General features: G+C 44.4%; 1 protein-coding gene across 1 annotated transcript; it reads right to left on the bottom strand.

The window, feature by feature from the left end:
- Positions 1-3,206: 3,206 nt before the first annotated feature.
- Supv3l1 (Suv3 like RNA helicase) lies at positions 3,207-25,467 on the bottom strand. The gene is made up of 15 exons (XM_075980145.1): positions 25,119-25,467; positions 23,206-23,283; positions 22,523-22,630; positions 19,828-19,942; positions 18,226-18,394; positions 16,229-16,340; positions 14,004-14,081; positions 12,047-12,138; positions 10,032-10,212; positions 9,820-9,913; positions 8,167-8,386; positions 6,894-6,974; positions 6,306-6,482; positions 4,652-4,800; positions 3,207-3,662 (listed from the first exon to the last, which is right to left on the bottom strand). Exons 1-15 carry the CDS (start codon positions 25,399-25,401, stop codon positions 3,248-3,250), a joined length of 2,352 nt encoding a protein of 783 aa, XP_075836260.1. The 5' UTR covers positions 25,402-25,467; the 3' UTR covers positions 3,207-3,247.
- Between the last annotated feature and the right edge of the window lie 1,753 nt (positions 25,468-27,220).

Below are 27,220 nucleotides of genomic sequence, written 5' to 3'. Positions count from 1 at the left end.
CACTGTACTATGGACTCTGTAGCGCCCTGAACTCAGCCAACTCGTTTAGAAGGCAAAATAAATTAATGATATTTTACAAAGTTTAAAGACAGTTTTGTGTCGGGGCTGGAGATGGCTCAGCAGTTAAGAACACTGACTGTTATTCCAGAGGACCCAGGTTCAATCTCTGACACTCACATGGCAGCTCACAGTTGTCTCTAACTCCAGTTCCTGGGCATCCCTTGGCCTCTCTGACCTCCTGCAGCACCAGACATGCATGTGGTACACATGCAGCACATGCAGCCAAACACCCGTATGCAAAATATAAATAAAAGAAAAATAACATACTTTTGTGAACACTAATTACACCTGTAGAATATCTGAATGTGCATTACGTTTATGCTCTGGAAGATTTATTTTTTAAAAGATTTATTTATGTATATGGCATTCTGCCTGTATGTACACATGCAGGCCAGAAGAGGGCACCGGATCGCATTATAGATGGTTGTGAGCCACCATGTGGTTGCTGGGACTTGTACTTAGGACCTCTGGAAAAGCAGCCAGTGCTCTTAACCTCCGCGCCACCTCTCCAGACCCCAGGAGCATTTGTTTAACAATGTAAAGATGTGTTTCTTTTGTTTATGCTGTATTCGTTTAACTCGGTGAATCTGTGCTTGATTCTCTGCCTGTCTAAAACTCCTGATGGGCTAATAAAGAGCTGACTTGCTGCTAACAGTAAGGCAGGGGAAAGACTAGGTGGGGATGGAAGGCAGAGAAAAAAATACAAGAGAAATCTGGAAGAAGGAGAGCAAGAAAAAGGGCAAGGGGAGGATGAGAGCAGGGATCAGACACCCAGCCAGTCACAGAGTAAGAGTGAAAGCAAGCTATACAGAAGGACAAAGCCCAGAGGCAAAAGTTAGCTGAGTTAATTTTAGAAAATCTGGTAAGAAATAGCCAAGCTAAGGCAGGCATCTATAAGTAATAATAGGCCTCCCTGTGTGTGATTTATTTGGGAGCTGGGTGGCAGGCCCCCAAAAGACAAAAAAAAAAAGAGAGAGAGAGAGAAATAATAATAAAAAAAATCATACTTAGGTTTCCATAGTCTAAAGCTTTCAAAGAGGAAACTCTTGGCATGATACACATGCTTGTCTCCATACATGTATGCACCAAACATACTATGTTATGTTTGCTTGTTTTTGAGCTACAGTCTCACTGTGTAGCCCTAGCTACTCTGGAATTGGCATGTGGACCAGGCTGGCCTCAATCCAATTGTTTCTGCCTCCTGAATGCTGGGAATAAAGGTGTGCACCACCATGATCAGCAATAAGTGTATTTGTCTGATCTGGGTACAGAAAGACGCAATTATGATGGTTTTGGGCATGAGACTGATGATTTGTGCTGACAGTTCTGTCTATCTACAATTCAAAGGAAGTTATTTCAAAAGATCTAGGGTCAGGTTAAGAGCACTGACTGCTCTTCCAGAGGTTCAGAGTTCAATTCCCAGGAACCGCATGGTGGCTCACAGCCATCTGTAATGGGATCTGATGCCCTCTTCTGGCCTGCAGGCATATATACAGAGCATTCATACAGACAAAAAAAAAAAAAAAAGACCTAGTGTCATGCTATAGATGTGCCCCCCCAAGGATATAATATGCGAAGTATTAAGTCACCGGTTGTTAATGGCAGCCAGATACATCTAGAGCTGAGGTCAGTATCTGAGCCTCAGTCCACACCTCGTGTTACTGTTCGGAAGAATCAACAATATCAAACAAAGGGCTCTCAGCCGGTGCTCCAAAGCACATTAGAATACTGCCAGGGGAAATGAGAACAGCTATATTTTTTAGAAAAAAATGCAATCATGATTAAAACCAAACATAAGCCCACAAAAAAACTGGCAGTCAGACTTCAACAAGACCAAGCTGCTCAGATCAGCGGTGTTGAGATCAGCTCGGCACCACTCCAATCAGTCCCCGCTTGTGCTCCTTGGTGACATCTCCAGTCTCTTCTGCTAAACCACATGGCCTCCTGTCCCTGAGAAGGGAAGGGCAAGAGCAAACTCTCACTGTTCAAGAACCTTCTTCAGCTAAGCACTCGTGCAGCTCTTCCTGAGAGCCCCCTCCCTTTGTAAAAGCCCTGCTGTCGGCTTCAGTCCTTGAGGATTTTGTGAGACCACGTGGACAGAGTGAAGTTGACTCTGGAACCTGGCCTTGTCCAGCACAGGACACCCACACGCTCTCCTAGGCACTCCACTCCGTTCCCCACAAGGAAGGACAGCACTTCTCAGTCTTTGCTCCCATGAAGACAGAGGTCTGAGATGAAGACTGCCTTCTAGATAATGTCACCCCAACTCCTCAGCACCCTGAAGAAAAGCTGTGACACGTGAATACCACATCGTATCTGGCTGTTCCTCGAGCCTCCACTCTGGAGTCAGCTTTGATTAGCACACACATAGGAAACTGGTTTAAGTCTCAGAATGACCTGAGTTCCATTCTCGGGCAGAATGGTCCAAACCTTCAGGTTCCTCTAGGAAATACTTGCGGTATGCAGGCTGGGACCGAACAGCCTACCATCACTTAACATCCAGCAATTCTGAACATGACTGCCCACGCCTTCACACGTGCCATGTTGAACAAGGCAGAACCGGGTCTGTCCAATGCCTGAACTAAGGTCTTTAAACTTCTAGCTACGTTTTTAACCAGGGCAGATGGAGACCACTGTGTGGCAGACTGGCCTTTAAACATGGGTGGTCTGACAGTGCCCCATCCTGAAGGAGCTGACCTTCCCCATCACTTATTTCTACACGTGTGTGCACTCATTTCAGAGTCACACTGCTTCCACGCTAGCCCACACACTGTGGTTACAGCAGCACACTAGAGACACAAGCATCCTTGCCCTGCTGAACTGTACTCCATCTTTTCAGCTTCTAGAACAATCTCTGGTAGTGGGTGTAATAGACAGCACTGTGTGCCACAGAATTCCACCTGTGACATCCTCAGAAACAGGCCTAACAATCCCCCAAGCTGATATGTGCAGGATTTCTGGAACAGCGGTGTCTCAGGGCTGCTTTATGAAAGGCCACTATGAACACTTAGGAAAAACCTTGAAGACGCTCTGTTTTAAAGGTTGGAATAAGTACTTTTGATGGCTTTAGGAATTTACTGTTCTATGAAAAAAAAAAATAGTGCAGATGCCCACAATCCTATCACAGGCAGTGAATGCCATGTGCATAAGGATTTAAAATTGATTTTTATTTGCAAAATTAAAAAGCCTAATCAGAGTTGGGGTCCTTTTTCTTTCTTCTTGTCCCTGCCTTTTCTCTGCCATGTTCCGGCTGCTGCGTCAGCCACTCTTTCTGGAGCTGCTTCAGCATGTCTGCAGTGAGGAGTCCTTGCTGCACCAGCCTGGAAGCAAGGGGCAGCTCGCTGGCACCGGAGCTGAGTGGCTCTGCAGCTTTACCCCCTGCACTTTTGGCGCCACGTGTCCTTTTTGCTGGGCTCTTTAAGGTTCCTGACAACTGTGACTTGTTCCCTGACTGTGAGCTCTCCAAATTCAAAAGCTTGCGTGACTCAGAAAGTTTAATCAGTTTGGTGATGTTGTGTACACCATCTTGGATAATGACATCCAGTTCTTTCTGGAGATTTCGAACAAGGCTGGAGTCTGGAAACATATCCATGAATCGGTAGCTGGGAAAAGAACAAAGAACATTAGAGCAACATCTCTGAGCCAGCAGCAACAACCTACCCACATTCTAGAGCAAAGCTTCCCAGCATTAATGCACAAGCTAAGACTGGAATCCTTGGTAAAATGTATGATCTGGGCTGCGGAGATGACTCAGAAGGGAAGGTGATTGATTCACAAACATGGTGACCTGAGTTAGAGTCACAAGGCCTACCTAAAACATGGAAGTAGAAACTCCACAAAGTTGGCCTCTGAAACAAAATGCACTCTGGCATGTGCATTTCCCACCTACCCCTATCATATAAACATGTACACACACACAGCAGTAATTTTTAAAAAATATTTTTTATTTATTATGTATACAATATTCTGTCTGCGTGTATGACTACAGGCACCAGACCTCATTACAGATGGTTGTGAGCCACCATGTGGTTGTTGGTAAATTGAACTCAGGACCTTTGGAAGAGCAGGCAATGCTCTTAACCACTGAGCCATCTCTCCAGCCCCCATTTTACTTATTTGTTTAGTTTAGTTTTGTTTTGTTTTTGTTTTTCTGAGACAGGGTTTCTTTGTAGCTTTGGAGCCTGTCCTGGAATCAGCTCTTGTAGCCCAGGCTGGCCTCAAACTCAGAGATCTGTCTGCCTCTGTCTCTCGAGTGCTGGAATTAAAGGCGTGCACCACCACCACCAGGCTTAGAGAACTAATATTTTTTGATGAGAATTTAAGTCTAGATGGAGCGGAGGTTCTTTACTTCTGAACAGCTCCCAAGGGATCTTACACTTTCATTAGCAAGGGTCTAGTCAACATCCTCATTAGGTTAAGTATTCCTGAAGTCTTTTCAGAAATAAGTATAAACCAAACTCAAGCACCTTCAAAAAAAATAGAGTACCCACCAATTACCTCTACCTTAAAAGAGTAGAAACTCACTCACAAAACCCTTCATTTGCCCCATGAGTTAGAAAATTAAGAGGATAGAAAGGAAAAGGGTTGGTACCTTAGCCACAGGTAGAGATCAAAAACATCATGGACAGCTTCAAGATCCATGAGGTCTTTAATATTCTTAGGTGGAAGCAAAGGCCACTTGATATACCGGCGTAACCACGCAAAGGTCAGGGGCTCATTCCTGCTGAACTGCCTGGCAAACTGAGAGCAGAGAACAAAGTTTGGTAACAACCAGAATTCTCTTAGGTCTAATTAGAAAGAAAAAGGAGGTACAACCTGTTAACTGTGGCTGTTTCAAAAGACAAGCTGGTTTCCTTCATGCTTGACACTTTCCTACATTTTAAAAAACATTTACTACTTTATAAGGGTTTATTTAGTTCAGACAAGGTCTTTTTCAAGCCAGGCTGGCCTCAAAATTGCTACCTAACCTAGAGGCCTTGAATTCTTGATTCTCTTGCCTCCACCTGGGCACTGGGGTTATGGAACTGTGCCACCATGTTCAGCTTAAAAATATTTATTGAAAATAAAAATGGGCCAGCAAGACTGACTCCGTGGGTAAGAGCACTTGGTGATAAGCCTCATGGCCTGAGTTCAGATCCCAGAATCCACATGGTAAGAGAACTGATTTCTCAAGACCACCATGCTAAGTGGCACTCAAGGCCATCAGCAGACTGAGCTCCTCATAGTTCAGGATGGGATGAGGTAGCAGAGCAGCAAAACCCTCCAGATTTCCCAGCTCCCAACAGAAGGTCTAAGCAATGATAACTTGCATTCTTCCAGGGTCTTTCCTCTCTGGCAGAGGCTCCTACTTTGTTGGAATTGTTGTCTGGTGAATGGTGTAAACAGGACCAAGGCTACAGGAAGCAGCTCCAGTCATGTGAGCATACAAGTAGCTGAAGATTACCCACAACCTCCCCCTTATTCCAGTTCTCCCACCAATGACATACTTCTGGGAAAGTTCCTAAACACAGACCTCTAAGGCACACTGTTAAGAGATAAGGAAAAAGCAAGTTGCAAAATAATTCATTATAACATTTATGGGAAAACACCCACAAAACGGAACTGGAATTCCTATAGGTACGTGCATGAAGACAGATACCATGTGAAATAAACTCTAATAGCAAGTGTTCCAGAGGCCTGAGATTGGGGATGGCAGACAGTGTTAACCTTTCCATAATGTGTTAATTTGGTATAACAAATATGTGTGTTATTTACATAATTTTACAATAACTTACAAAGTAAACTCAGTAACAGATTTAATTGAAATCGAGCCGCTAAACATAATGCTAAGGCCTATGGTACAGATGGCAAGAAGTCTGGAGAAGAGCCCTGAGTTTAGCGGCATGAGGTGAGCACTCAGGATGGAGCACCAGGCAGTTCAGTTTCTAGAATCCTGTGCTCCTCACAAGTCACACCTCAGCCCAGTGCAATGGATGAGAAGGAGAGGCGCAGCCCTCACAGTTAAGGAAGTGAGCACCACTGCTACACCAAACCCTAGCCCCTGTGTGTGTCAGCTTCTTCACAGTGGCCACCATCCAGGCCCAAATACAAGGCAAGGTTATCCTTCAAAAATTACCAAGTCACTTTATATTTCAATTTTCGGAAAGTTTCCTATATTTGGGGTACTCTCCCAGGTGGACAAAGTATGGTTTGGAGGGAAATAGGTCAACCAGAAACAACCCAACGGCATAGAGCTAAAGGCGTACCTGTAACAGGGACGAGCAGACAAAAGGCTGTTTCTTGTTGATGGGGGCAGTGCAGAACACATACCTCACCCGTAGACTTAGTGGAATATGCTGGATCAGCTCTGCAGAGAACTTAAAATCATCCATATTGCAGACAAAATAGTGTCCATCAACTTGTGCAAAGTCTACAAAAATATCCTGGGGGAAGATAAATATGAAATTACTGGACCGCCTGGATGTGAATTTCCCCCTGGATGTGAATAAAGAACTCAGGTCCACAAAAGACAACCTCTTTAATCCCCAGCGACCTCAGGAGAAGCGTGCTTCATACTGCTCTCTGAAGTTAGGATGTTTCTCCCATGGTCTTCCTAACCTGCATTTCTTTTTGAGACAGAGGCTCACTATGGCTCCCTGGGCCCGAGCACCAGGCTTACAAGTGTGCACTGACACTCTCAGCACTCCCAGACTTTGGAGGTTTTCACCAGCAGTATAAATTTCATGGACACCAACTGCACAAAAGCAGACTACCCACTCCTGTCCATGTTGTGAGCCAGTACCGACATGGTTGTTAACAATTTTAGAAGAAAAAAATTAAGAGCTTCCACCTACTATGAGGTTGGACAACGTGGTCTCAGGGAGATGGTAGGCAAACATTTCGATCTGCTCAGCAGTTGGGTGGAGACCCGCTGCCTGTAGAAGACAAGATAATCGTAAGCTGAGTTCCCCCTCTTCATCTTTTGAATGGCATTTTCTTCTTTTGAAACAATGTCCCACATTAGGCTAATTTCTTACCAAACAAGTCCCATGCCAAGAATTTCAGTAATACAGAGAAAAAGACATGACCATTTTGTATTTACTGTAACTAGAAAAGCTAACAGGACTATTTAATGAAAATGGCAGATACGTAGCCATGCTATGTTTTAGTCAGAGTACTAGAATATGTACTTGACAGAATAACAAAAATGCCTTTGAAGATGAAACAATTTTCCTAATTCTAGTTCTTTCTAGGGAATAAAAAAGAACAAGGAGACCCCAGCTACTTCACCATGGGCAACAGAACATGAGAAACATCTGCACTGGAGATCAGCTGGCTTTTTATATACTGAAGTGTTAAGCAATGCCCACAGCGAGTGTGAGGACAAGGGAGAGAGGTGGAGGAAGAAGAAATCAAAAGATGCAAGCCCCAAACGTCACATTAAGTCCAGAAATGAGGTACACAGGAAGGAAAGGGGCTGAGTATCGAGTGCCCAGGAGCCATCCACCGAGGAGCAGAAGTCAGGCCACCTGCCTTCAGCCCATCACCTCCCATACAGTTCCCTTTATATCATCTACTGACAAGTAAGCCACTAATGTGAATTTCTAGAAACGTAAAATTATTAAGTTAGCTTGCTTTAAAATATGATCCAATAACCACATATTGAACTCAGCCCTTACTTGCCTCCAACTGTGTAACTCAGGCTAAGTTTTTCCTCTAGTCAAGCTTCAGCTAGTTCTCTACTTTATGACTCTGTGCACCCACAGCAGGAAAAATCAGGCCAACTAAATCTGCTGAATCTGGATCTTTCACTTGTATACAGTTCTCTAACATACTAGAGGAAAGTTAGGGGTGTGTGTGTGTGTGTGTGTGTGTGTAGCTGAAGCTGGAGTTACAGACAGCTATGAGTTACGTGGCATGGGTGCTGGGAAGCACTCTCGGGTGCTCTGCAGAAACAGTGTACACTCTTGATGCTGAGGATATACTCTCTCCAGCACCAAGGAGAGCTTTCTTGACATGGTTTCCCCAGCTCAAGCTGCCCTTCTGTTTCCCCGCATTTGAGGCAAGAGACTAGGGAAGGAGCGGCTGTCCTGCATGCAGCAGGAGCAGTTACATGTTAAGTCTTACCTGTATAGGCTCCACAGGTCTGTTCAAAATCTCCTTCAATAAAGCCAAGTCCTCTCCGTGCATTGTTGTGACCTCTCCCTCTTTAAAGTGTGAGCTGAACCGGCCGGCTCTGCCAGCAATCTGCAGAGCTTGGGAGGTGGTGATTGGCTCTAGTTCTTTCTCTCCCTTTTCATTGATGCTGGGCTTTATAAGGGAGTAAAAAATAATTCTCCTTATGCTCCTGAAATAGAAATAAAAGTGACCCCATAGACTATACACGGCCCTGTCACTTGGGTCATCACAGATGTGCTCAGTCCAACTCTCGTTTAAGTCAAATGGAGCTGGAGAGACAGCTCAGCAGTTAAGAGCACTGGCTGCTTCTCCAGAAGACCCCAGAGTTCTAGTCCCAGCACCCCCATGGTGGCTCACAATCATCTGCAACTCGAGTCCCGGGGGATAAGACACCTCCAATTGTACCACGCACACAAGAGTGTTGTGTAGAAATACATTAGGCAAATACCCATACACGTAAAATTAAAAAAAAGTTTTTCCCCTCTCTGCACAGTCTTTGACTTTCTGGGAACTTACTACATAGACTAGGCTGGTCTACATATTGACCAATGAGTTCCAGGGCAGCAAGGGCTGTTACACAGAAAAACAAACAACAACAACAACAAAGATAGTCTCATTTGTAGCCCCGGTGGCTTACACCTCAGTATGTAGCCCTCTTGAATTTGGGATCTTCCTGTCTAGGGTTATAAGTATGCACTACCATGGCCAACTCTCAAGCAAGATGTCTGAATAACTGTGTTATTTACTTACAGTCACCCTTTGAGAGGGCTAATTGTATGATATTCAAATTATTAAGCTAAAGAAAATGACACCAAATAAAGTGCTCTCATACTGCTACAGGTCAGCTGTGCTGGGAACAGTGTGGCCCAGGCCTCCAGTCCCAGGTACTGAAGCTGAGGCAGAGAGACTGGCTGAGCCCAGAAGTCTGAGGCCAGCCTGGGCAGTGTCGTGACACCAACCGAAGGGATGGCTCAGTTTAGGAGCTTTGGCTGCTCTTGTAAAGGACTGGAGCTCCATATCTCTACCTAACATACCTACATGGTAGCTCACAGTGACTATCGCCCCAGCTCCAGAGGTTCTGGCCCCTTCAGTACTGCACACATGTGATGCACATACACAAGTAAAACACTCGTAGATCAGACAAAAATTTTAAATCCTTTTCAAAAATCAAAACAAACAAAAAAGACAAACTGAGTGGTAGCCAAGAGTTCAAGGTCAGTGTGGCCTGGGCGACCTGGTAAGACTGTCCAAAACACACACACAGGTAGCTGCCAAGAACTTTTAGTAGTAGTCTTAACAGTCTGGCCACTTTCACTATCTAAAGATAGTAAGTGCCCCACACTGGAGGGTCATATACCGTATGACTAAGAAACCTAAAATAAAGCAAGGGAACAACTGATTTGCCCTAGTAGGGGGTGCTCCAAACCCCAGTGTTCTGTGGTAATTCTCTTTTACTTCCCGAACAAGTATAAAAAGATAAAGCTTAAATCTACATTAATTCTAATCAATTAGAAAACTGAAAAAAAAAATAACCCAACCAAACAACAACAACAACAAAAAACCTACATCTAACTCACTGTTTATTATAAACAAATTACTTACAAATTAAGTCCCATGCCAATTGCATCTGTAGCTACCAGGATTTTGCACGGATCACTGGGATCATTAAACTTTCTTGCTTGAGCAAGTTTGGTCCCTAGAAGGAATAGTTCATGTTAATTTCATCTTTCTTACTATGCTTTCTAAACATATCTCCACCTAAATAGAAGACGTAAGAGCTTCTACACCCCGTCACAGCGAAGGCCAATTATTACCAGGCGGGAGGCTGCCATAGATAACAGCGGATTCCAGTCCCCGAATTTCAATCTGTCGGCTCACAGAATAAATATCATTCTTGCTAAAACAGACAATGCAGTCCCCAGGCCGAAGGTTATCTAAAGACTCTAGTGCATGATCCAGCACGGAAATAGGGGTGAGCCTTTCATAGTTGTGAACCTGCAATAAAGACATACACAGAAAAGGAACACAGTCAAGTGAGTGCCAGGTCACTGGAAAGCTTGCAAGGCAGTCAACTGAACTAAAGGCGGGTTAAGAATCAACTTTCAGGAGCAAATCACAGGAAGCAGTCATTTGAATGTTGTGCTGCCTTCAGTTCTTACGTTGCTAAATCAATGTTATCGTGTTGACAGCCTTAAAGAACTCTAATGTACACTGATTTTCAGGACAGTGTGGCAGCTTCAGAAAGATTATGGGCTGATATTTCCATTTTATGACAGAGTAAAACAGTCCAATAAAAGATGAGATAGATCTTTTCTGCCTTCTGTGGTCAGCTGCAGACAGGACCCCAGTGCAGCGAAGTGCAGGATTTGAATCCAGAACTTCTATCTCCCTCAGAGACAGCATAAAAGTGTTACAGGTCAACTTAAAGCATTTCTACATCTCTGTAAAAGCTAACCACTGTCACCACAGACACATATCTCTGGGTGTGCCTTATGACAGTGTTTGCCAAAGGGTGTAACAGCAGGAAATACCCACCTTAAATGTGAGTAACACCATCCCATGGCTGGGGCTTGGAGAGGATAAAAAGCAAAGCTGGCTGAGCACCTGTGTCTGGCTCTCTGCTTCTGACCCTGCAACTGTGAGAACAAAAGAAGCCCTTCCTTCCTTCCTGCAACTACTTCATCGATTTGCCACAGCAATGAGAAGAGTATCAGATACAACCTTACAGTCTTATTAAGAAATTCTGAATTCTGGGCAGTTTCTAAAGGAAACTAGTGTCTCCCTACTCCACATCTGCAAAATGGGCACAAATTAGATGTGGCAATTACATAAATAACAAAGGCTCCAACGTGAGATACAGAGGACTGAGAACACTCAAGCTTAGGCTGAGCCCAAATAGTCTGGTTCACTTAGCTCTAAAGTCCTGAGCTGTGGATGAAGCTCTGTAGTGGAGCATGCGTAAAGCCCTTGGACCCACTCCTAGCACCACAAGTAAACAAACAAACATTTCTGGCTCAGTCCTCCAAAGACTTCATGGAAATTAAAAGCTGAGTGTGTAGGCAATGCCTATAATCACAGTACTCAGGGGGCTAAAGCAGAAGACTGCATTTAAGGCCGAAACAACAACAACAACAACAACAACACAGCCTGGCCTTGCCCCCAAAGAATCTCCTACCCACACTGTTGGAAGACACAGGGCCAAGGCTTCACCATCAGAACCTCACATTATGAAGGTTAATCTCATATATATACACATACATATAATGTATGTATATGTATATATGTATGTATATGTCTACATATACATATATATATTTAAGAGCTGGTCAGTTATAGGAAAATACAGATTTACTTTTTCCTAAACTGTTTTTAATCTTTCTTTCTTTCTTTTCTTTTTTTGGTTTTTTAAGACAAGGTTTCTCTGTGTTGTTTTGGCGCTAGTCCTGAAACTAGCTCTTTTTTTTGTTCTTTTTTTTTGGAGACAGGGTTTCTCTGTAGCTTTTGAAGCCTGTCCTGGAACTCCCTTTGTAGACCAGGCTGGCCTCAAACTCACAGAGATCCGCCTGCCTCTGCCTCCTGAGTGCTGGGATTAAAGGCGTGCGCCACCACCACCCAGCTGTTTTCAATCTTTCTTTAAAAAATACTTTTTAGACTGCATAAAAATAAGGGGTCTCCTCATGCCAACCTCACATACACTGTGGTACTTGCTCATGGTGTGTTCAATATGTAGCTAAGTGCTGACTTTGCGAGCCGAGCGCTCACAGGAGCCAGTGGATAAGTGCCCTAGGCTCTTGGGCATAGCCCATGGGAAAGCAGTCCAGTCTCTTACCTCTACCTCCTCACCAGTTGTGTACAGAAGCTCAGTGACCAGGTCAATAGCAGCAGATTCTCCGCACAAATGGACTTCCTCAGCACAGAGTCCTGTAAAAGCACACACGGATTTACATTGCTCTGTCTCTTTCTAATGCCATTGTAATTGTCCAACGTTTTCAGTCTCTCTGACCCAAGCCTTCTTTGTATGGGGCAAAGATGAGGCCAGTTTTATAATTTTTCCCCTCGAGACAGGGTTTTTCTGTGTAGCTTAGGTGCCTGTCCTGAAACTCGATCTGTAGAGGAGTATAGAGCAGGTCTCAAACCGCCTGCCTCTGCTTCTGAGTGCTGTGATTAAAGGTGTGCACCACCACTGCCTGGCTCAGTTTTATAAATTTATAGGCCTTTGAATTGCTGCAAATAAGGCTGACAGGGTGAGGCCAAGCAGGACTGGAGGCTGGGACTCTGATGCTTAATGACGGGTGTTAGTTCTAGGCCTGTCTTCTTCAAGTCGGAACTCCACGGAAGCTGAGGTGCTTCGAGGGGTGATGGGGGCCACTGAGCAGGAACAGCTCCAGGCTCCTCAGCTCCACGCTGTCCTACTGTCACCTACTGGCCACAGGCAAACTCAGAGTCCAGCTCTTTGCTTTCAATCTGAAAATGCCTACCCTACAGCATCCTGGGTCAAAACTCAGTTCTAGCTAAGCATGGTGGGCTAGGCTATAATCCCAACACTTGACAGGCTAGGGCAGGAGGAGCTCAAAATCAGCCTGGGCTACAGAGTGAGACCCTGTTTGAAAAGAGGAAGAAAATTCACTTCAGAAATCAGGCAATACACCAGGCATGGTGGTGCACACCTTTAATCCCAGCACCTGGGAGGCAGAGGCAGGTAGAGCTCTGTGAGTTTGAGATTAATCTGATCTACAGAGTGAGTCTACAAGACAGCTGGGGCTACACAGAGAAACCCTGTCTCAAAAAACAGAACCAAAAACAAAAAAACAAACAAACAAACAAAAAATCAGGCAATAGACATTTGTAGCCTATGAACCTGAAGAATTCCACTTCTAAGCCCCACCCTATAAAACAAAAACAAATCAAAGGTAGAAAGCTACATCATCAATAACCCTACTACAGCACTGTTAGTGATGAGGAAAATGCTTAGCATCATGAAACAAATGTAGTACCACTTTTCAGCAGATAATATCCAGACACATTCATTTGTAGATTATGAACAAGAGAACCAGAAAAAAAGCAAAGTTCTGAGTACCACATGCATTAAAAACTGACATAAGCCGGGCGGTGGTGGTGCACTCCTGTAATCCCAGCACTCAGGAGGCAGAGGCAGGCGGATCTCTGTGAGTTCGAGGCCAGCCTGGTCTACAAGAGCTAGTTCCAGGACAGGCTCCAAAGCTACAGAGAAATCCTGTCTCGAAAAACCAAAAAAAAAAAAAAAAAAAAACCTGACACGAACCATACCAAGACATTAACAGTGACTGTAAATATGGCAAGACAAACTTTCTTTCCTTTTCCTTAAGGTAGCCCAGGCTGGCCCTGAACTTGCTGTGTATTTCACGATGATCCCCTCCTCCTCCCAACTGCTAGGATAACTGGAATGTTCAATCATACCCAGTTTATGTAATTCTGGAAATCAGACCCAGGGCGTCATGCATGGCCTGATGCAGGTCCTCTACAAATGAACTGTGTCCCCATACTCCAACTTTCACTGTTTTTGATGCTAAGGATTAAACTCAGAGCCCTCCCATGCTAGGATAGTGCTCTACCACTGGGTTATATCCTCAGAGATTCAAAAATTTCTATTTGTGTTATTTGGTTGTGTTAATTTTATAACTCACAAACAGGATTTTTTTCATTCTTAGAGTAATATTAAATAATATTAAAGCTTATACCCATGACTTTCTGATTAACTTTTCTCAGAAGGAGAGGCAGCAGCTGGCTGGAGCAGTAAGAACACTCACCTAGCAGTGCTCTGGTCCAGGCCCATCCTCTGCCTGAGTCTCTAATCATCTGAATCTCATCGATCACAGCCACTTCATCTTAAAACAAAAAGTCACCATGAGCAATAAAGCCACTTAAACTGTAACCCCAGCCCCTCACCAGCGTCATTACCATGGTTTACTGGGTGCATCTTTTCTACAAGGCTTTGTGCCTCTACACCTTTTGTTCCTCTAAAGAGTTTGTCCTTCTTAGGAAACTTATGAGGGTGGGACCAGGACCTATTCCTAGTGCTTGAACTGGCTTTTTGAAGCCCATTCTCTTTGGAGGGATACCTTGCTCAGTCTAGATATAAGGGGAAGACCTTGGTTCTGCCTCAAAATGTGCCAGACTTTGTTGACTCCCCATGGGAAGCCTTACCCTCTCTGAAGAGTAGATGGGGTGGAGTGGGGGGAGGATAGGGGGAGCGGGAGAAGGGGGGGGAGTGGGAACTGGGATGGGTATGTAAAATGATAAAAGATAGTTTAAAAAAAGAAAAGAAAAAGACACTTAAGAGGTTATCTCCATTTGACAGGAAAGTACACGGAGGCCCAGAGAAGTTACACAGTATGTGTAGGGATGAGACTCAAACCCAAGCCACTTCGTTTTCAACACCACACTCTACCACTCTCCTCCACTGTCTTCATCTGTCCCACCTCTGCAACCCCAGACACACCTGCTAACTGCCTAATACAAATGACCACATCAGACTGCAGACAGCTTGATGGGTAACAGAGAGTACTTTCAGAGGACCTGGATCTGATGCCCTCTTCTGAACTCTAAGGGCACTTGTGTGCACACACACAAACACACACACACTTAAAAATAAATCTTAGCACAGCATGGTAGGTCATGTCTTTGATCCAGCAGTAGAGAAAAAGAGGCAGGCAGACCTCTATGAGATTGAGAGAAAGCCGGTCCATACAGCAAGTTCAGGCCAGTCAAGACAACAGTCTCACAAACAAACAAATGACCACATCTACACAGTGGCAGAGGAGAAGACAGGCACCTATGTTCCCAGGGGTGAGGAGTGGAGAGCCTTTCAGTGACTCAAGAAGCTTTCCATGAACAGCTCTCAAGAGCGTCAAGTGCAGGGGATGGAGGGATACCTCAGGCCAGTGGGCTCGGCTCATGCACGAGGGTTTTAAGCCCATCGTGGAAAGCAAAGCACTACCTGGTGTCTTTCCTCATGCACAAACACTTCTAACCACGCTACACTGGTTCTACAAGCCACTTTCATTTCCCTCCCAAAATACCAAGGAATTGAGAACAACAAAGAAGGCTAATTTATACTGAAAACCAGATTAAAAATTACTCATCACATCACGACATACAAACAGGCTAAAAATTGGGAAGTAGAGAACCTATAATTTGTGTGTGCTACTTGCACTTAAAATGTATGACTTTTACAACATACTGAAAAATGTAAACTATTTAATCAAGCATTGATTTTGAAAAGAAAAGCAAGCTGTTAGTAAAAACCCTACGATCGATCCTTACTATATTTAACATAGTTACCTGATGCATACTATACAGTAACAACTAACAAAATCTGAAGACTAGCAGAGACTCGAGAATATACACCACGGGTTAATTAAAAGTCACCGTTTGGAGACAGGTGGGATTAAAACATTACATACACTTTAGCATCTTAAAACTGAAGCCAGTTCATTAATGCATTGTATACAATACAGACTTTTTTCACAACTGCAGAACCTAGGGCAAGTGCTTTACCACTGAGCTACATTTCAGACCCATGGCTAAATTAAACTAAATATTCCTTAATAGGGAAAATGCAGAATCTTTGCCATAAAAAGAGTATCATGTAACAGTTTAAATATATATGTATATAAATACATATACACACACACACACACAACCAGACTAACCAGACTATGTCTGACTTTTTTTTTTTTTTTTTGAAAACAAGGTCTCATTACACAGCCCTAGCTATTTGGAACTCATTATGGAGATCAGGCTGTCCTGGAATTCCCAGAGACCCATCTACCTCTGCTCAAGTGCTAGGATTAAAGTGCTGAATTAGATTTCATCCAAGACAAAGGACAACAAGCATTCAGAAGCAAGCATGACGAAGTTTACTGTAAAGCGCTAAGTATTTAGTGTACTATCTTCTAGAGTTGTAACTTTGTCATCCTAGGCTATATGTTCTAGGTTTAACTACACCGATTCCCGAGCAGCATATACATACAAGGAGTTGTAACACTGCACATCTCTACAGTACAAGAGACGTGGGCGGCTTGCTTCCCCTCGGGGTCAACCGTCTGCCGTTCTTCACCTGTCACCAAGTCACACGGGACACCCTGGAAGGAGAAGAAACCCAGACTCATCTGACTTGAAAATGGTGTTTAAAGCATTTCATTCCACTACTATCAAACTTATTCAAATAGCTGAATAAAATATTCCCAATGCTTATTTACACCCACATACCCCTACTTTGCTGTACAACTTAGATAAATCTGGAGAAACGTCCAATCAGAAGAACCCTCAGCAGAGAAACTATAGTGGTTCCCCTGTTTCCTGAGACATAGTCTCTAGTAGGCCAGGCTGGCCTCAAACTCACTATGCAACCACATATGATTCGAACTCCTGCTCCTCCTGCCTCCACTTCCTACATCCTGGGATTGCAGACATGCGCCAAGGCTCCCAGCTAACAGTTCTGGCTCTGCTGCTTGTTTCCTTTCATAGTAGTAGGTAACAGGGCTTTGCTTGAGCAGGCAGGTGTTCCACTACTGGGCGTCACCTTTCACTCTCGCTCTGCACATTTCAGCACTGATGGAGTTAATTCAATGATCATGAATTGTTTCTACATCTAGAACATCACTATGAGCGAAGCTTGAGAACAAAGGGCCTCTCGGTCTAACTCCCCAGAAGAAACATCAGTATATGGTGCACTGGGTTCTCAGCCATTCGAGGCAGGACTGCAGGCTTCTCCAGCAGAAAGGATGCTTTGTACTCACTCTGAGAAGGTCTAGTTTACAAGTAACCTACAATATTTAAAAAATAAAAAGGCTCCAGGAGACAAAGACAGAATAAGGAATTCTGAAATTAATGTCAACTGGAAAAATGGCCCCACTGTGTGAGGACTTAGATGGGAAGGACCAGGGAGATTGTTACTTGAGAACTGACACAGAAAAATATTTAAGATATTATTTTTCTTATACATATGTGTGTGGTACCTGTAGAGCAGGGAAGGTGTTGGATCCCTTGGAGTTGGAGATATAGGCGCTTTCTGTGAGCTACCTACCCTACATGGGTCCTCTGAAGGAACAGCAAAAACTCTTAACCAGTAAAGCCATTTCTTCAGACCAAAACACTTGCATTTGAATATGGATTAAATATTAAATAATAGTCTATTCTTTCAGATAAATATTCTATAGTTATGTTAATGAAAAAATAAAAACAAAATACCAACCAGGTCTTTGTTCTGAAGACAAACATCTAAAATGTATGGCCAAAGTATTATGTATACAAAAAAAGTAAAAATAATCTCTTTTTAAAATGCAAAATAAAAATTATCTAAACAAAACTGGATAACCATCATGTCATACCATAGTAAGACAATAAAAAATAGCCCATTTAGTGACACAATGCTCAGACCAAAGGGCTTTGGTCCAGTTTTGAAACCGTGGCTCTAGTCCTGATCAGCTCACAGCATCTAAGTCTGATCCAAACACTGGGGAGCACTGTGAGAAGCCAAGGAGCACTTCAGAGGGAGGCTCAACTCCTGATGGTTTTTCTTAAAAAAGCAAATAAATGTTAAAAGAAAAAAAAGGGGAGATGAAACACCTAAGAGTTGGATGTGGGCTCCTTATCACGGACTGCAAGTTTCTCTACCTAAAATATCCAGCTCTATGTGCGCGGTGTTCTTTGATGTTCTCTTGGTTTTCTGGGACAGGGGCTCCCTACGTAGCCCAGGCTTGCCTCCTGCCTCCACATTCCAAGCGCTGGGACCATAAGCCTTGCATAGCATTTTTTCTGAACTAAGCACACAGCACGCTGGTGGCATGTCAGAGTCCAGCAGCTCTTCCTCCCGCAGCTGTGCAGGGCACCACCACCTCTTACAGCTGATGGCTTCTCAGTATGTGACACAGACGCTTCTGTAGCAGTGAATTACTGTGTGCTCTTCCCCACCTCCACCTCACAGAGGAAAGCGATCAAGGAAATGAGTGTTGGTATTGTACTAACAGCAGCGTTACTCTTCTCAAAGATCTCGTGGGCCAGCAGTTTCAGAGGGCCGCAGTACACTCCAGATCTCGCAGACAAGTACCTCTGGATTGCATGGTAAGTCTTCCCACTGTTGGTGGGGCCTGAGTGGAATATTATCTTCCGTTGTATGGCTCTGGCTTCTGGGTACCTAAAACATGAACAGACAAAGAGCTTAATTCTATCAACCTCAGAATCCATTCTAGCAGACAGTCTTTGAAAAACTCAATGAACAGATATATAACCACATCAGAAATGGCACTTACTGGAGGACAAAATCCCAAATGCAAGTGAATGTTTTGGAGATCTCAAGGTTCTGAAAACGAGTTTAAACTGGTCCCATAGATAAGCTTACATCATTCCCACAACTCTGAAGATCAGACCCCAAAGCAGATCTCCCCAGGCCTTCAATTTCAGTTTTTCTGACTATGGTAACTGAGTCTCTGCTTCTGCCACGTAGACTGACTGGCGAGGAGATATGTGCTTCCACCACATGAAAAAACAAAACTGGGCAAAATACTGCAGCAACTCTTTGGGGCAGAGAAAACAGGCTGTGAGGACTAGACCCTGATGTAAGGGAACACTGGCGACGATCTCCTTACATCCCACCAGGACACTGAGACTGAACCCAAGCAAAGGACAACAGCTGCCCTGAACAAGCTAGAGATCAGACTTAGGTAGCTGCATTTTTTTTTTAAAGACATAGTTTTATGTAGCCTAGGTTGGCCTCCAACTTGCTATTTAGTCAAGAATGACTGAGTTTTCTTTCTTTCTTTTTTCTCCTTCCTTTTTTTTTTGGGAGGCAGGGACAGGATCTATCTATGTAGCCCTGGCTATCCTGGAACTCTCTATGTAGACCAGCTGGCCTCAAAATCAGAGATCCTCCTTCGTTTCCTGAGTGTTGGGACTAAAGGTGTGCACTACTACGACAGCAACTTTGAATTCTTAACCCTCTGCTCTAGCTCCCAAATGCTGAGATTACAGGCATAGACCGCCATGCCTGGCTTTATGCAGTGCTGGGAATCAAGTCTAGAGCTTTGTCCCGCTCAATTGATCTATCAATTGAGCAAAATCTCCAAACTGGATTTTAGCAGCTGGAATTTGAATGGCAGAGGGCAGAAAAGATAAAGAGAGTGGGAGCCCCGAAGTCACCATGTGCAGTGGGAAGAGAGGGTCTGTGGGGTTCTGGCTAAGGCTGGGCTAGAACTATGTAAGGTGAGAACTGGCAGGGTTTAAAGAGCAGCCCACAGGATTTGAGCGTCCGGAGCGTCTCAAAGGCGTCACAGTGCAGAGATGCTGCAGCTCCAACATCCAGGCAGTCGGTCAAGACATCTGGACTATAACATAGAGCAATTAAAAAAAAGCTTTATCTGAAATCCATCCTAAGAAAACCATAACTCAAGCTCTATCAGAATGAAAGGGACACACCAACAAAATGTCTGACAGAATTAATTCCTTTGTGATTTTATTTTGCTTTCAGGAAAAACAAAATGTAGACTCTATAATTTATTATAAAACAAAAGCATCAACATTAGTTTCCCCAAATGAGGAAATCCCGTATCAGTAAGCACAACAAGAACTAACCAGTTGGGTGGTATCCTCAAGTCACTGATTTTACGGAGATCTTCCTTGCATTCCAGTACAGGAAATATCTGTTTGGCATGTCTTAAGAAAAACGGAAATAAATCGTCCACGTGGGCTGTAAAAGAGCATAGTGCGTGAGCATACTAGCTCTGCATGAATATTCAAAACTGAACCTCAAACTTGCAGTCCTCCCAGTTCAGACCCCACTGCTACAGAAACCATTTCTTCCTTCCTTCCTTTTCTTTTTTTCCAACACAGAGTTTTTCTGTGCAGCTGTAGGTGTCCTGGAACTAGCTTTGTAGACCAGGTTAGCCTTGAACTCACAGAGATTTGCCTGCCTCTGCCTCCTGAGTGCTAGCATTGAAGGTGTACAACACCATGCCCAATAGAAACCATTTTTTTTGAAGGAGGTGAGTTGGACACAGCCAGGGCTGCAGAGCAAGAGGCCCCATCTTTCTCTGGAACCCCACTTTCTATTCTCTCTTTCTCCAAACTTCACTACTTTTCTGGCAAAACAAAAAACTAGCTGCCAACTACCATGCTCCACGCTCTAACTCTCCAGTATAAATAAGCAAAGGTTAACACAGTGGGGAAATAAACTGAAAATAAAGAGCCTGGACATACATTAGAGAGACGTGTACTTTTCTTTTTTTTTTGAAATGTCTTGGGTAAAATGGCTGTTGGGACTTGAACCCAGAGTTTTGTACATGCTAAGCCTGTGACCAAACCCTGAGCTACATACCCACCCTAGCTCAAGACATTTTTTTAATAAAGATTTATTTATTTATTATGTATACAGCATTCTACCTCCATGTACGCTTGCATGCCAGAAGAGGGCATCAGGTCTCATTATGAGATGGCTCTGAGTCACCATGGGGTTGCTGGGAATTGAACTCAGGACCTCTGCAAGAGCAGCCCGTGCTCTTAACCTCTGAGCCATCTCTCCAGCCCTTTTTTTTTTTTCCTTTTAATTTCAAAGACCAAAGAAAACCACACCTTAGTTACCATGAGAGGAAAGTAGAGTGTGTGTCCCATTTGGCTATGTGTCAGGTTCTCCCTCAGTACCTGGCACAAGCTCAAAGTCATCAAATACATTTAACGCTATAATTAAGAGCCCAAGATACCTGTGGAAATCAAACAATAATGTTCCTAATTTACTTTTTGATTTAAGGCCCAGGCTGACCTGGATCTCAAAGAAATCCTGCCTCAGCCTCCAGAGGGACAGGACTAAGAGAGCCACCATACCTAGTATTTTGTTTTTCTTTTAAGACATGAACTTTATAAAGCATGCTCTTTAATATATTCTTAAATTTCTCATGGCTTAAGAGAAGGCTTGGTGCAAACAAGTGTTGACTGTGCAAACATGAGACCCTGAGTACAGATCCACACACACACCTAGAAGGCCGGACAAAGCTGCCAGCACTTCTCTAACCCCAGCTTTGGAAGGGAGAGAAGCAGGGAGACAGGAGGATCTCTAGGGCTTGACAACCACCAGCCCAGCTCTAGGTTTATTAAGAGCCAGTGACAGACTGGATCCTGTTGCCTTCCTCTAGTCTCTGTACGAGTACCCAAAGGAGCACACAGGTACACACACACACACACACACACACACACACACACAAAATCACTCATTTAAAAATTCTCAGTAGGCTGCAGCGATGGCTCTGTGGTTAAGAAACTGGCTGCTAATCCAGAGGACCCAAGTTTGATTTCCAGCACCCACATGGCAGCTCACAAGCATCTACAACTCCAATTCTGGGGGATCTGATACCTTCCTCTGGCCTCTGAGGGCACCACATATGTGATGCACAAACATATGTGCAAGCATAACACCCATACACATAAAATTAAAAATTTTTAAAACATCCTGTAGCTGGGTGGTGGTGGTCAGAGGTAGGCGGAGCTCTGTGAGTTGTACAGAGTGAGTCCAGGACAGGCTCCAAAAGCTACACAGAGAAACCCTGTCTCAAAAAAACAAAAAAATAAAAAGGAAAAGAAAGAAAAAACAAAAACAAAAAGACAAACACCCAGGCTAGAGAGATATCTCAGAGGTTAAGAGCACTGCCTGCTCTTCCACAGATCCTGAGTTCAATTCCCAGCACAGGTGGCTCACAACCATCTGTAATGAGATCTGATACACTCTTTTTTTTTTAATATTTATTTATTAATTATGCATACAATGTTCTGTCTGTGTGTATACCTGTAGTCCAGAAGAGGGCACCAGACCCCATTACAGATGGTTGTGAGCCACCATGTGGTTGCTGGGAATTGAACTCAGGACCTTTGGAAGAGCAGGCAATGCTCTTAACCTCTGAGCCATCTCTCCAGCCCCTGATACACTCTTCAGGTTGTACAGGCATGCATGCAGGCAGAACACTGTAGACATAATAATTAAAATAAAAAAAAGAAAAAGAAAGAAAGAAAGAAAGAAAGAAAATGGAAAAAAAACCCTCTAAGCAGGCCAAGGAGATAGCTCAGCAAGGAAAGATATTGTCAGACAATCCTAGGAACCTAAAGCTAGAAGAAGAGAACAGAGTCCCAAAAATTGTCCTCTGACCTCCAGCCAAATGAGTGCCATGACGTACACACACACACACACACACACACACACTCTTCTCTTCTTCCCCCAACTCTATCTCCCTCCTCCCTCTCACACATACAAAGTAATTTTTAAAAATAATTCTCTAGCACTTGCCTGCACTGAAGCAGATGTCATTCAAGACAATGTGGATGTCCACATCCAGAGAATGAGATTGCATAATGTAATTTCTGAAGCTTATGAAAGCTTGGTGGAAGAGACGGGCTGTGGAAAACATGAAATCAAAGCATACAAGTCTCAGTTTCTACTTCGCTCTCAATACTGAAACATATACACATTGCAGCAAGCTCCAAGAGTCTATTACCGTTTGGTTAGCACAGCTGGTTTACTACAAACTGGGCTGAAGAAAATACTAAGCAGAACACCGTGGCAGGCTGAATATGCAGCTCCTGCACTGTGCAGTCTGGCTTGCAAGCTGGGTTGCAGATCACCAGAAAGCAAGGAGAGAGACTTTTCTTAAGACTACGAGTACATAGTATGACTACATATAACAAAGTACAAAGGAAATGTATCAACTCTATAAAGATGTTATTGGCAGAGCTGGAGAGATAGCTCAGTGGTTAAGAACACTGACTGCTCTTCCAGGGAAACAAGGCTCCATTCTCAGTAACCACATGGTGGCTCACAACCATCGCTAACTCCAATTCCAGGATTTCCAATACTGTCCCCCATGGGCACTGCATGAATGTGGTACATAGACAGACATATATGCAGGCAAAAGATACATATAAAATGATAAAGATGATTAAAATAAATGTTAAAAATGTTGTTGACCTTACCATCAAGTCCATAGTCAGCACTCAGTTTTTGGATTTCTTGCCTCTTATAGAACTTGTCTAAGACCTTCTTTACTTCATCTAAAAGAAAAATATAAAAGTTTAACATCTGTTTCCAAGTTTAGATACATACACAAAAAGCAAAAGGAATTTGAAGTCATAGAGCGAAAGACAGTAGCCTCAGGAATGCTACAAGAACAAGAACGTGACACTCTGAGCTGATGCCTCCTGGTGAGGCCATGTGCAATGGAGTGTAAGAAAAACAACAGAAAAAACAACAGGAGGGGGCTGGAGAGATGGCTCAGTGGTTAAGAGCACTGCCTGCTCTTCCAAAGGTCCTGAGTTCAATTCCCAGCAACCACATGGTGGCTCACAACCATCTGCAATGGGATCTGGTGCCCTCTTCTGGCCTGAAGGCATACCTTCAGACAGAATACTGAGAATACTGTATACATAATAAATAAATAAAATCTTTAAAAAAAAAAAAAAACAACAGGAGAGCCGTGCTACACCACAGACACACGGAGAGAACCAACTCCACAGAGTGGTCCTCCAACCTCCACCTGCGCCCAAAGCTCCCAGAGCAGCTAGCACTTCCTAGAAGAGGTGAACCCTTCTGGTGTCTGAGGCAGATGTACCGCATTGCTAGTAGTGTCAGCCATGGTAGCTCATGACAGCAATCAGTAACAGTCTCCTGTCTGAAAACAGCCTGGGCTTCTTTTGAGGAGAAAAAGGGTCAAGGGGGAGGAAGGGAAAAAAAGAGAAGTACTAGTGGGGCAGGAGGTGGTGCAGGCCTTTAATCCCAGCACTCGGGAGGCAAAGGCAGGTGGGTCTCTGTGAGTACAGAGCTACTTCCTGGACGGGCTCCAAAGCAACAGAGAAACCCTGTCTCTAAAAACAAACAACACACACACACACACACACACACACACACACAGAGAGAGAGAGAGACAGAGACAGAGACAGAGACAGAGAGAGAAACAGAGAGAACTAATATTTGTTGAGCTTGGCAAGTGCTGTGTCCCAGGGCTATATCCTTGAGCTCATTTAAGAACAAACAAATCTTAATTTTGAAACAGGATCTCTTTAAGTTGCAGTTGCTGGTTTGGAACTCAACTCTGTAGCCCAGGATGGCACTGAACTTGCCATTCTGCTGCCTCAGACTCCCAAGATGAAGTCTATATTTTAAAGTCATAGTAGGACACACCGATTTTGTTATTAAAGGCAGTTGCTTAAAAGTCGTTCCTGGATAGCTTGTGCCCAGAAGGCCTGTGGTGTTCCTTCATTCAACAAAAATGTCATTCATTTGGAGGAAACTTTTCACCTCCTAATCATACAGAGGCAAAAAACCATCCATATAATCTGAAGGCCCAGCCCGTTTCACTGAAAACAATTACACGCTTGTCAAACTCACCCACACCTAGTTGGTAGGACAAAAAACCCACTGCCACCCAGTAATGCTAAGTCTTTTTTCTTCATCTCTGGAGCCTGGGCCGGTATGGGTATTACTTTTGGCAAGGACACTTTTATCAACTTTTATCTTGTATTTACCTGCCGGTCGACCTCGTGGGAAAAAATTTTATTGAAAAATCGGAATCTGAGACTCGTCGTCTTGGCAACAAGACGGCATCTTAACATTGTTAGACATCTGCGTCCAGTCAATGGCAAAGAATTCTGAAAGTCCTCACTGCCATCCCTTCACGCCCTCTACGGACCAGAGGAGAACAAGCAGCGCACCACTTAGGTATTAAATTTTTCTTAACCCTCTCAATCCAAGAGATAGAGTTTAACCACTCAGAGGAGGGACGGGAAGGGTCAATGTCCCTATAAAGGGAGGTAAGAATAACTAGTTTGCACTGCACCCTGCAGGCCCGACCCTCAGCACTGCCGCTTCACCCGGCGGCTCCAAAACTCACTCTTGTCCAGAGGCCGAGTGAGCTCCGCGCCCACGTCGCCGTCGGCGCTGGGACCCTGAGGCTTCACTGTCAGAGGAACGAACAAGGACGTGTTCGGGGCTTTGGAGCCACCAGAGGCAGAGGAGGAGGAGGAGGAGGAGGCGGCCAGGCAGGGGACGCGTCCTGGAGCCCCGGGGAAAGGCCCCACGAGGGCGCGAAGGGCGGAGCAGGTGGCCGCCCGAGACCCAGCCCCGCGCCCAGCCGGGAGCCGAGCCCACAGCAGGGCACACCGAGGAAAGGACATCGAGACCGCGCGGCTCTACCCCGAGCCGGGAGAAGCCCGGCGACTGGGCGCTGAACAGTGACGCACGTTGGGAGCCCGCAGAGCGAAAGGACCCAGAGCGGGGTAGGGCTGTCCCAGAGCGCGCCTAACCACAAAGGAGATGTAAGTGCCGGAAACTCGCTCTCTTCAAGAGAGAATAGCATCTGTAGGGTACAACCGAGGAAACGAGTTCGCATTCTCTCACTCTTTCAACGGCAATTGGCAGTAGCTTTCTCTAAGGAAGGGAAAATAGTCAGGCATGTTTAGGGATGCCACAGATGAGCCGAGGGGAACCTTGCAGCGTCGTCACGTGATCAAGCTGGCCCCTGCGGTGAGCCAGCCTCCAGCTGCACGTGGCTTTAAATGCTAAAGTGTACGTCTAAGAAAATTGGTGCGTTTTTATCTTTAGTTTCTTGGTAGGATGACGTTAAAGGACAGAGCTTGACCTGTTACTGGTCAAGACGGGTTTCAGAGACCTTTCGTTTACTTAACGACAGTTAAGTCCTTGTATGGCATGTGCGTCGCTCCTCGGTGCTAGGACTCAAATGCTAGACATTTGTCTCACCACTGAGCTACAGGACTTAAACATGAACGTAAGCAGCTTGTACTCTTCCTCACAACTCGTAAGTCAGAACAAAGCGAAAGTAATTGCTGTGTACTTGCTTAAAGATTAATGTTTTTGTGTTGGATACTATTTCCTCCCGAGACTGAAACATATTAAATTCAAAGCAAATGGTCACAAGTTCCTCTTACTTCCCGATTCCTACATTACAATCTTGTAACTAAATAACATGTTGTATAAGTAATATCCGTGTCAAAAAGTTACAGTTTGCTAAGTGCCTTTTCTTGTTTTGTTTTTCGAGACAGATTTGATTTACAAAGTAATGTTAGGGATTTAAGGAGAGGTCCTTAAATTTTATTATGTTCGGTTGGAACCTCCAGCTCACCCCTGCATCTGGAAAGCTCCCTTCCTCCTTATCTACCTATTGTCAAAGTTTCCCAAGATGGAGGACCAACTGGTGAGCAAAGCAAGTTCTGCTCTGGCTAGTGCTTGCACTTGAGGGGGAGTCAGGGTCTTAATTTTTGTTCTCTGTGTATCTGTTGTGTCTTGTCCTCTTTGGCTGTCTCAAGTACAGAAGAGCTGGTCTGTCTTCCAAGCTCTCACTGCCCTCTTCACATGAGTTACATGAGCAGTATTAATCCCTTCCCTAGGGGATTATCTGCTGTTGGAGGGCCCTGCTGCTTGGAGTTTGCAGTCCACCAAGTCTGGACAGCTCTCCTGAGCTTGGTGCCAAATGGAGGACTCCCTTCCCGTGCTTCCTGCTCTCTGCCTGACCTTATTTGGAAGCTGCTTTGATTCCTGATGCCTGACTTTTGACATAGTTCCTTCAAATGTTCTTCCCCTGCTGCTTCCCATATGGTATTTAGGTATTGAAATCCAGCTGTTTGAGAGGCTCCGTGCTTCCAGGCAGTGGTGGCGCACACCTTTAATCCCAGCACTTGGGAGGCAGAGGCAGGTGGATCTCTGTGAGTTCGAGGCCAGCCTGGTCTACAGAGCGAGTTCCAGGGCAGGCTCCAAAGTTACACAGAGAAATCTTGAAAAAAAGAAGAAGAAGATAGGCTCCGTGCTGCGAAATGCAAATTAGGTGATGCTCACGCAGCTAGCGTTCCCATCCTATATATTCCCCTTACTCTGAAATAAAGTTGAGCTGTAACACTGAAGCAGTCTCCTGGAAAGCTGTTTTCATCGCACTGCACAAAACACTCCACCTCTGCTCCCTTTGTCCTTGCAGACGAGTCC

Source organism: Microtus pennsylvanicus, chromosome 7, assembly GCF_037038515.1.
Source record: "Microtus pennsylvanicus isolate mMicPen1 chromosome 7, mMicPen1.hap1, whole genome shotgun sequence".
In the NCBI taxonomy this organism is placed as follows: Eukaryota; Metazoa; Chordata; class Mammalia; order Rodentia; family Cricetidae; genus Microtus; species Microtus pennsylvanicus.
The sequence above is the reverse complement of the archived record's forward strand: the minus strand, read 5'-3'. Positions and strand labels throughout refer to the sequence as shown.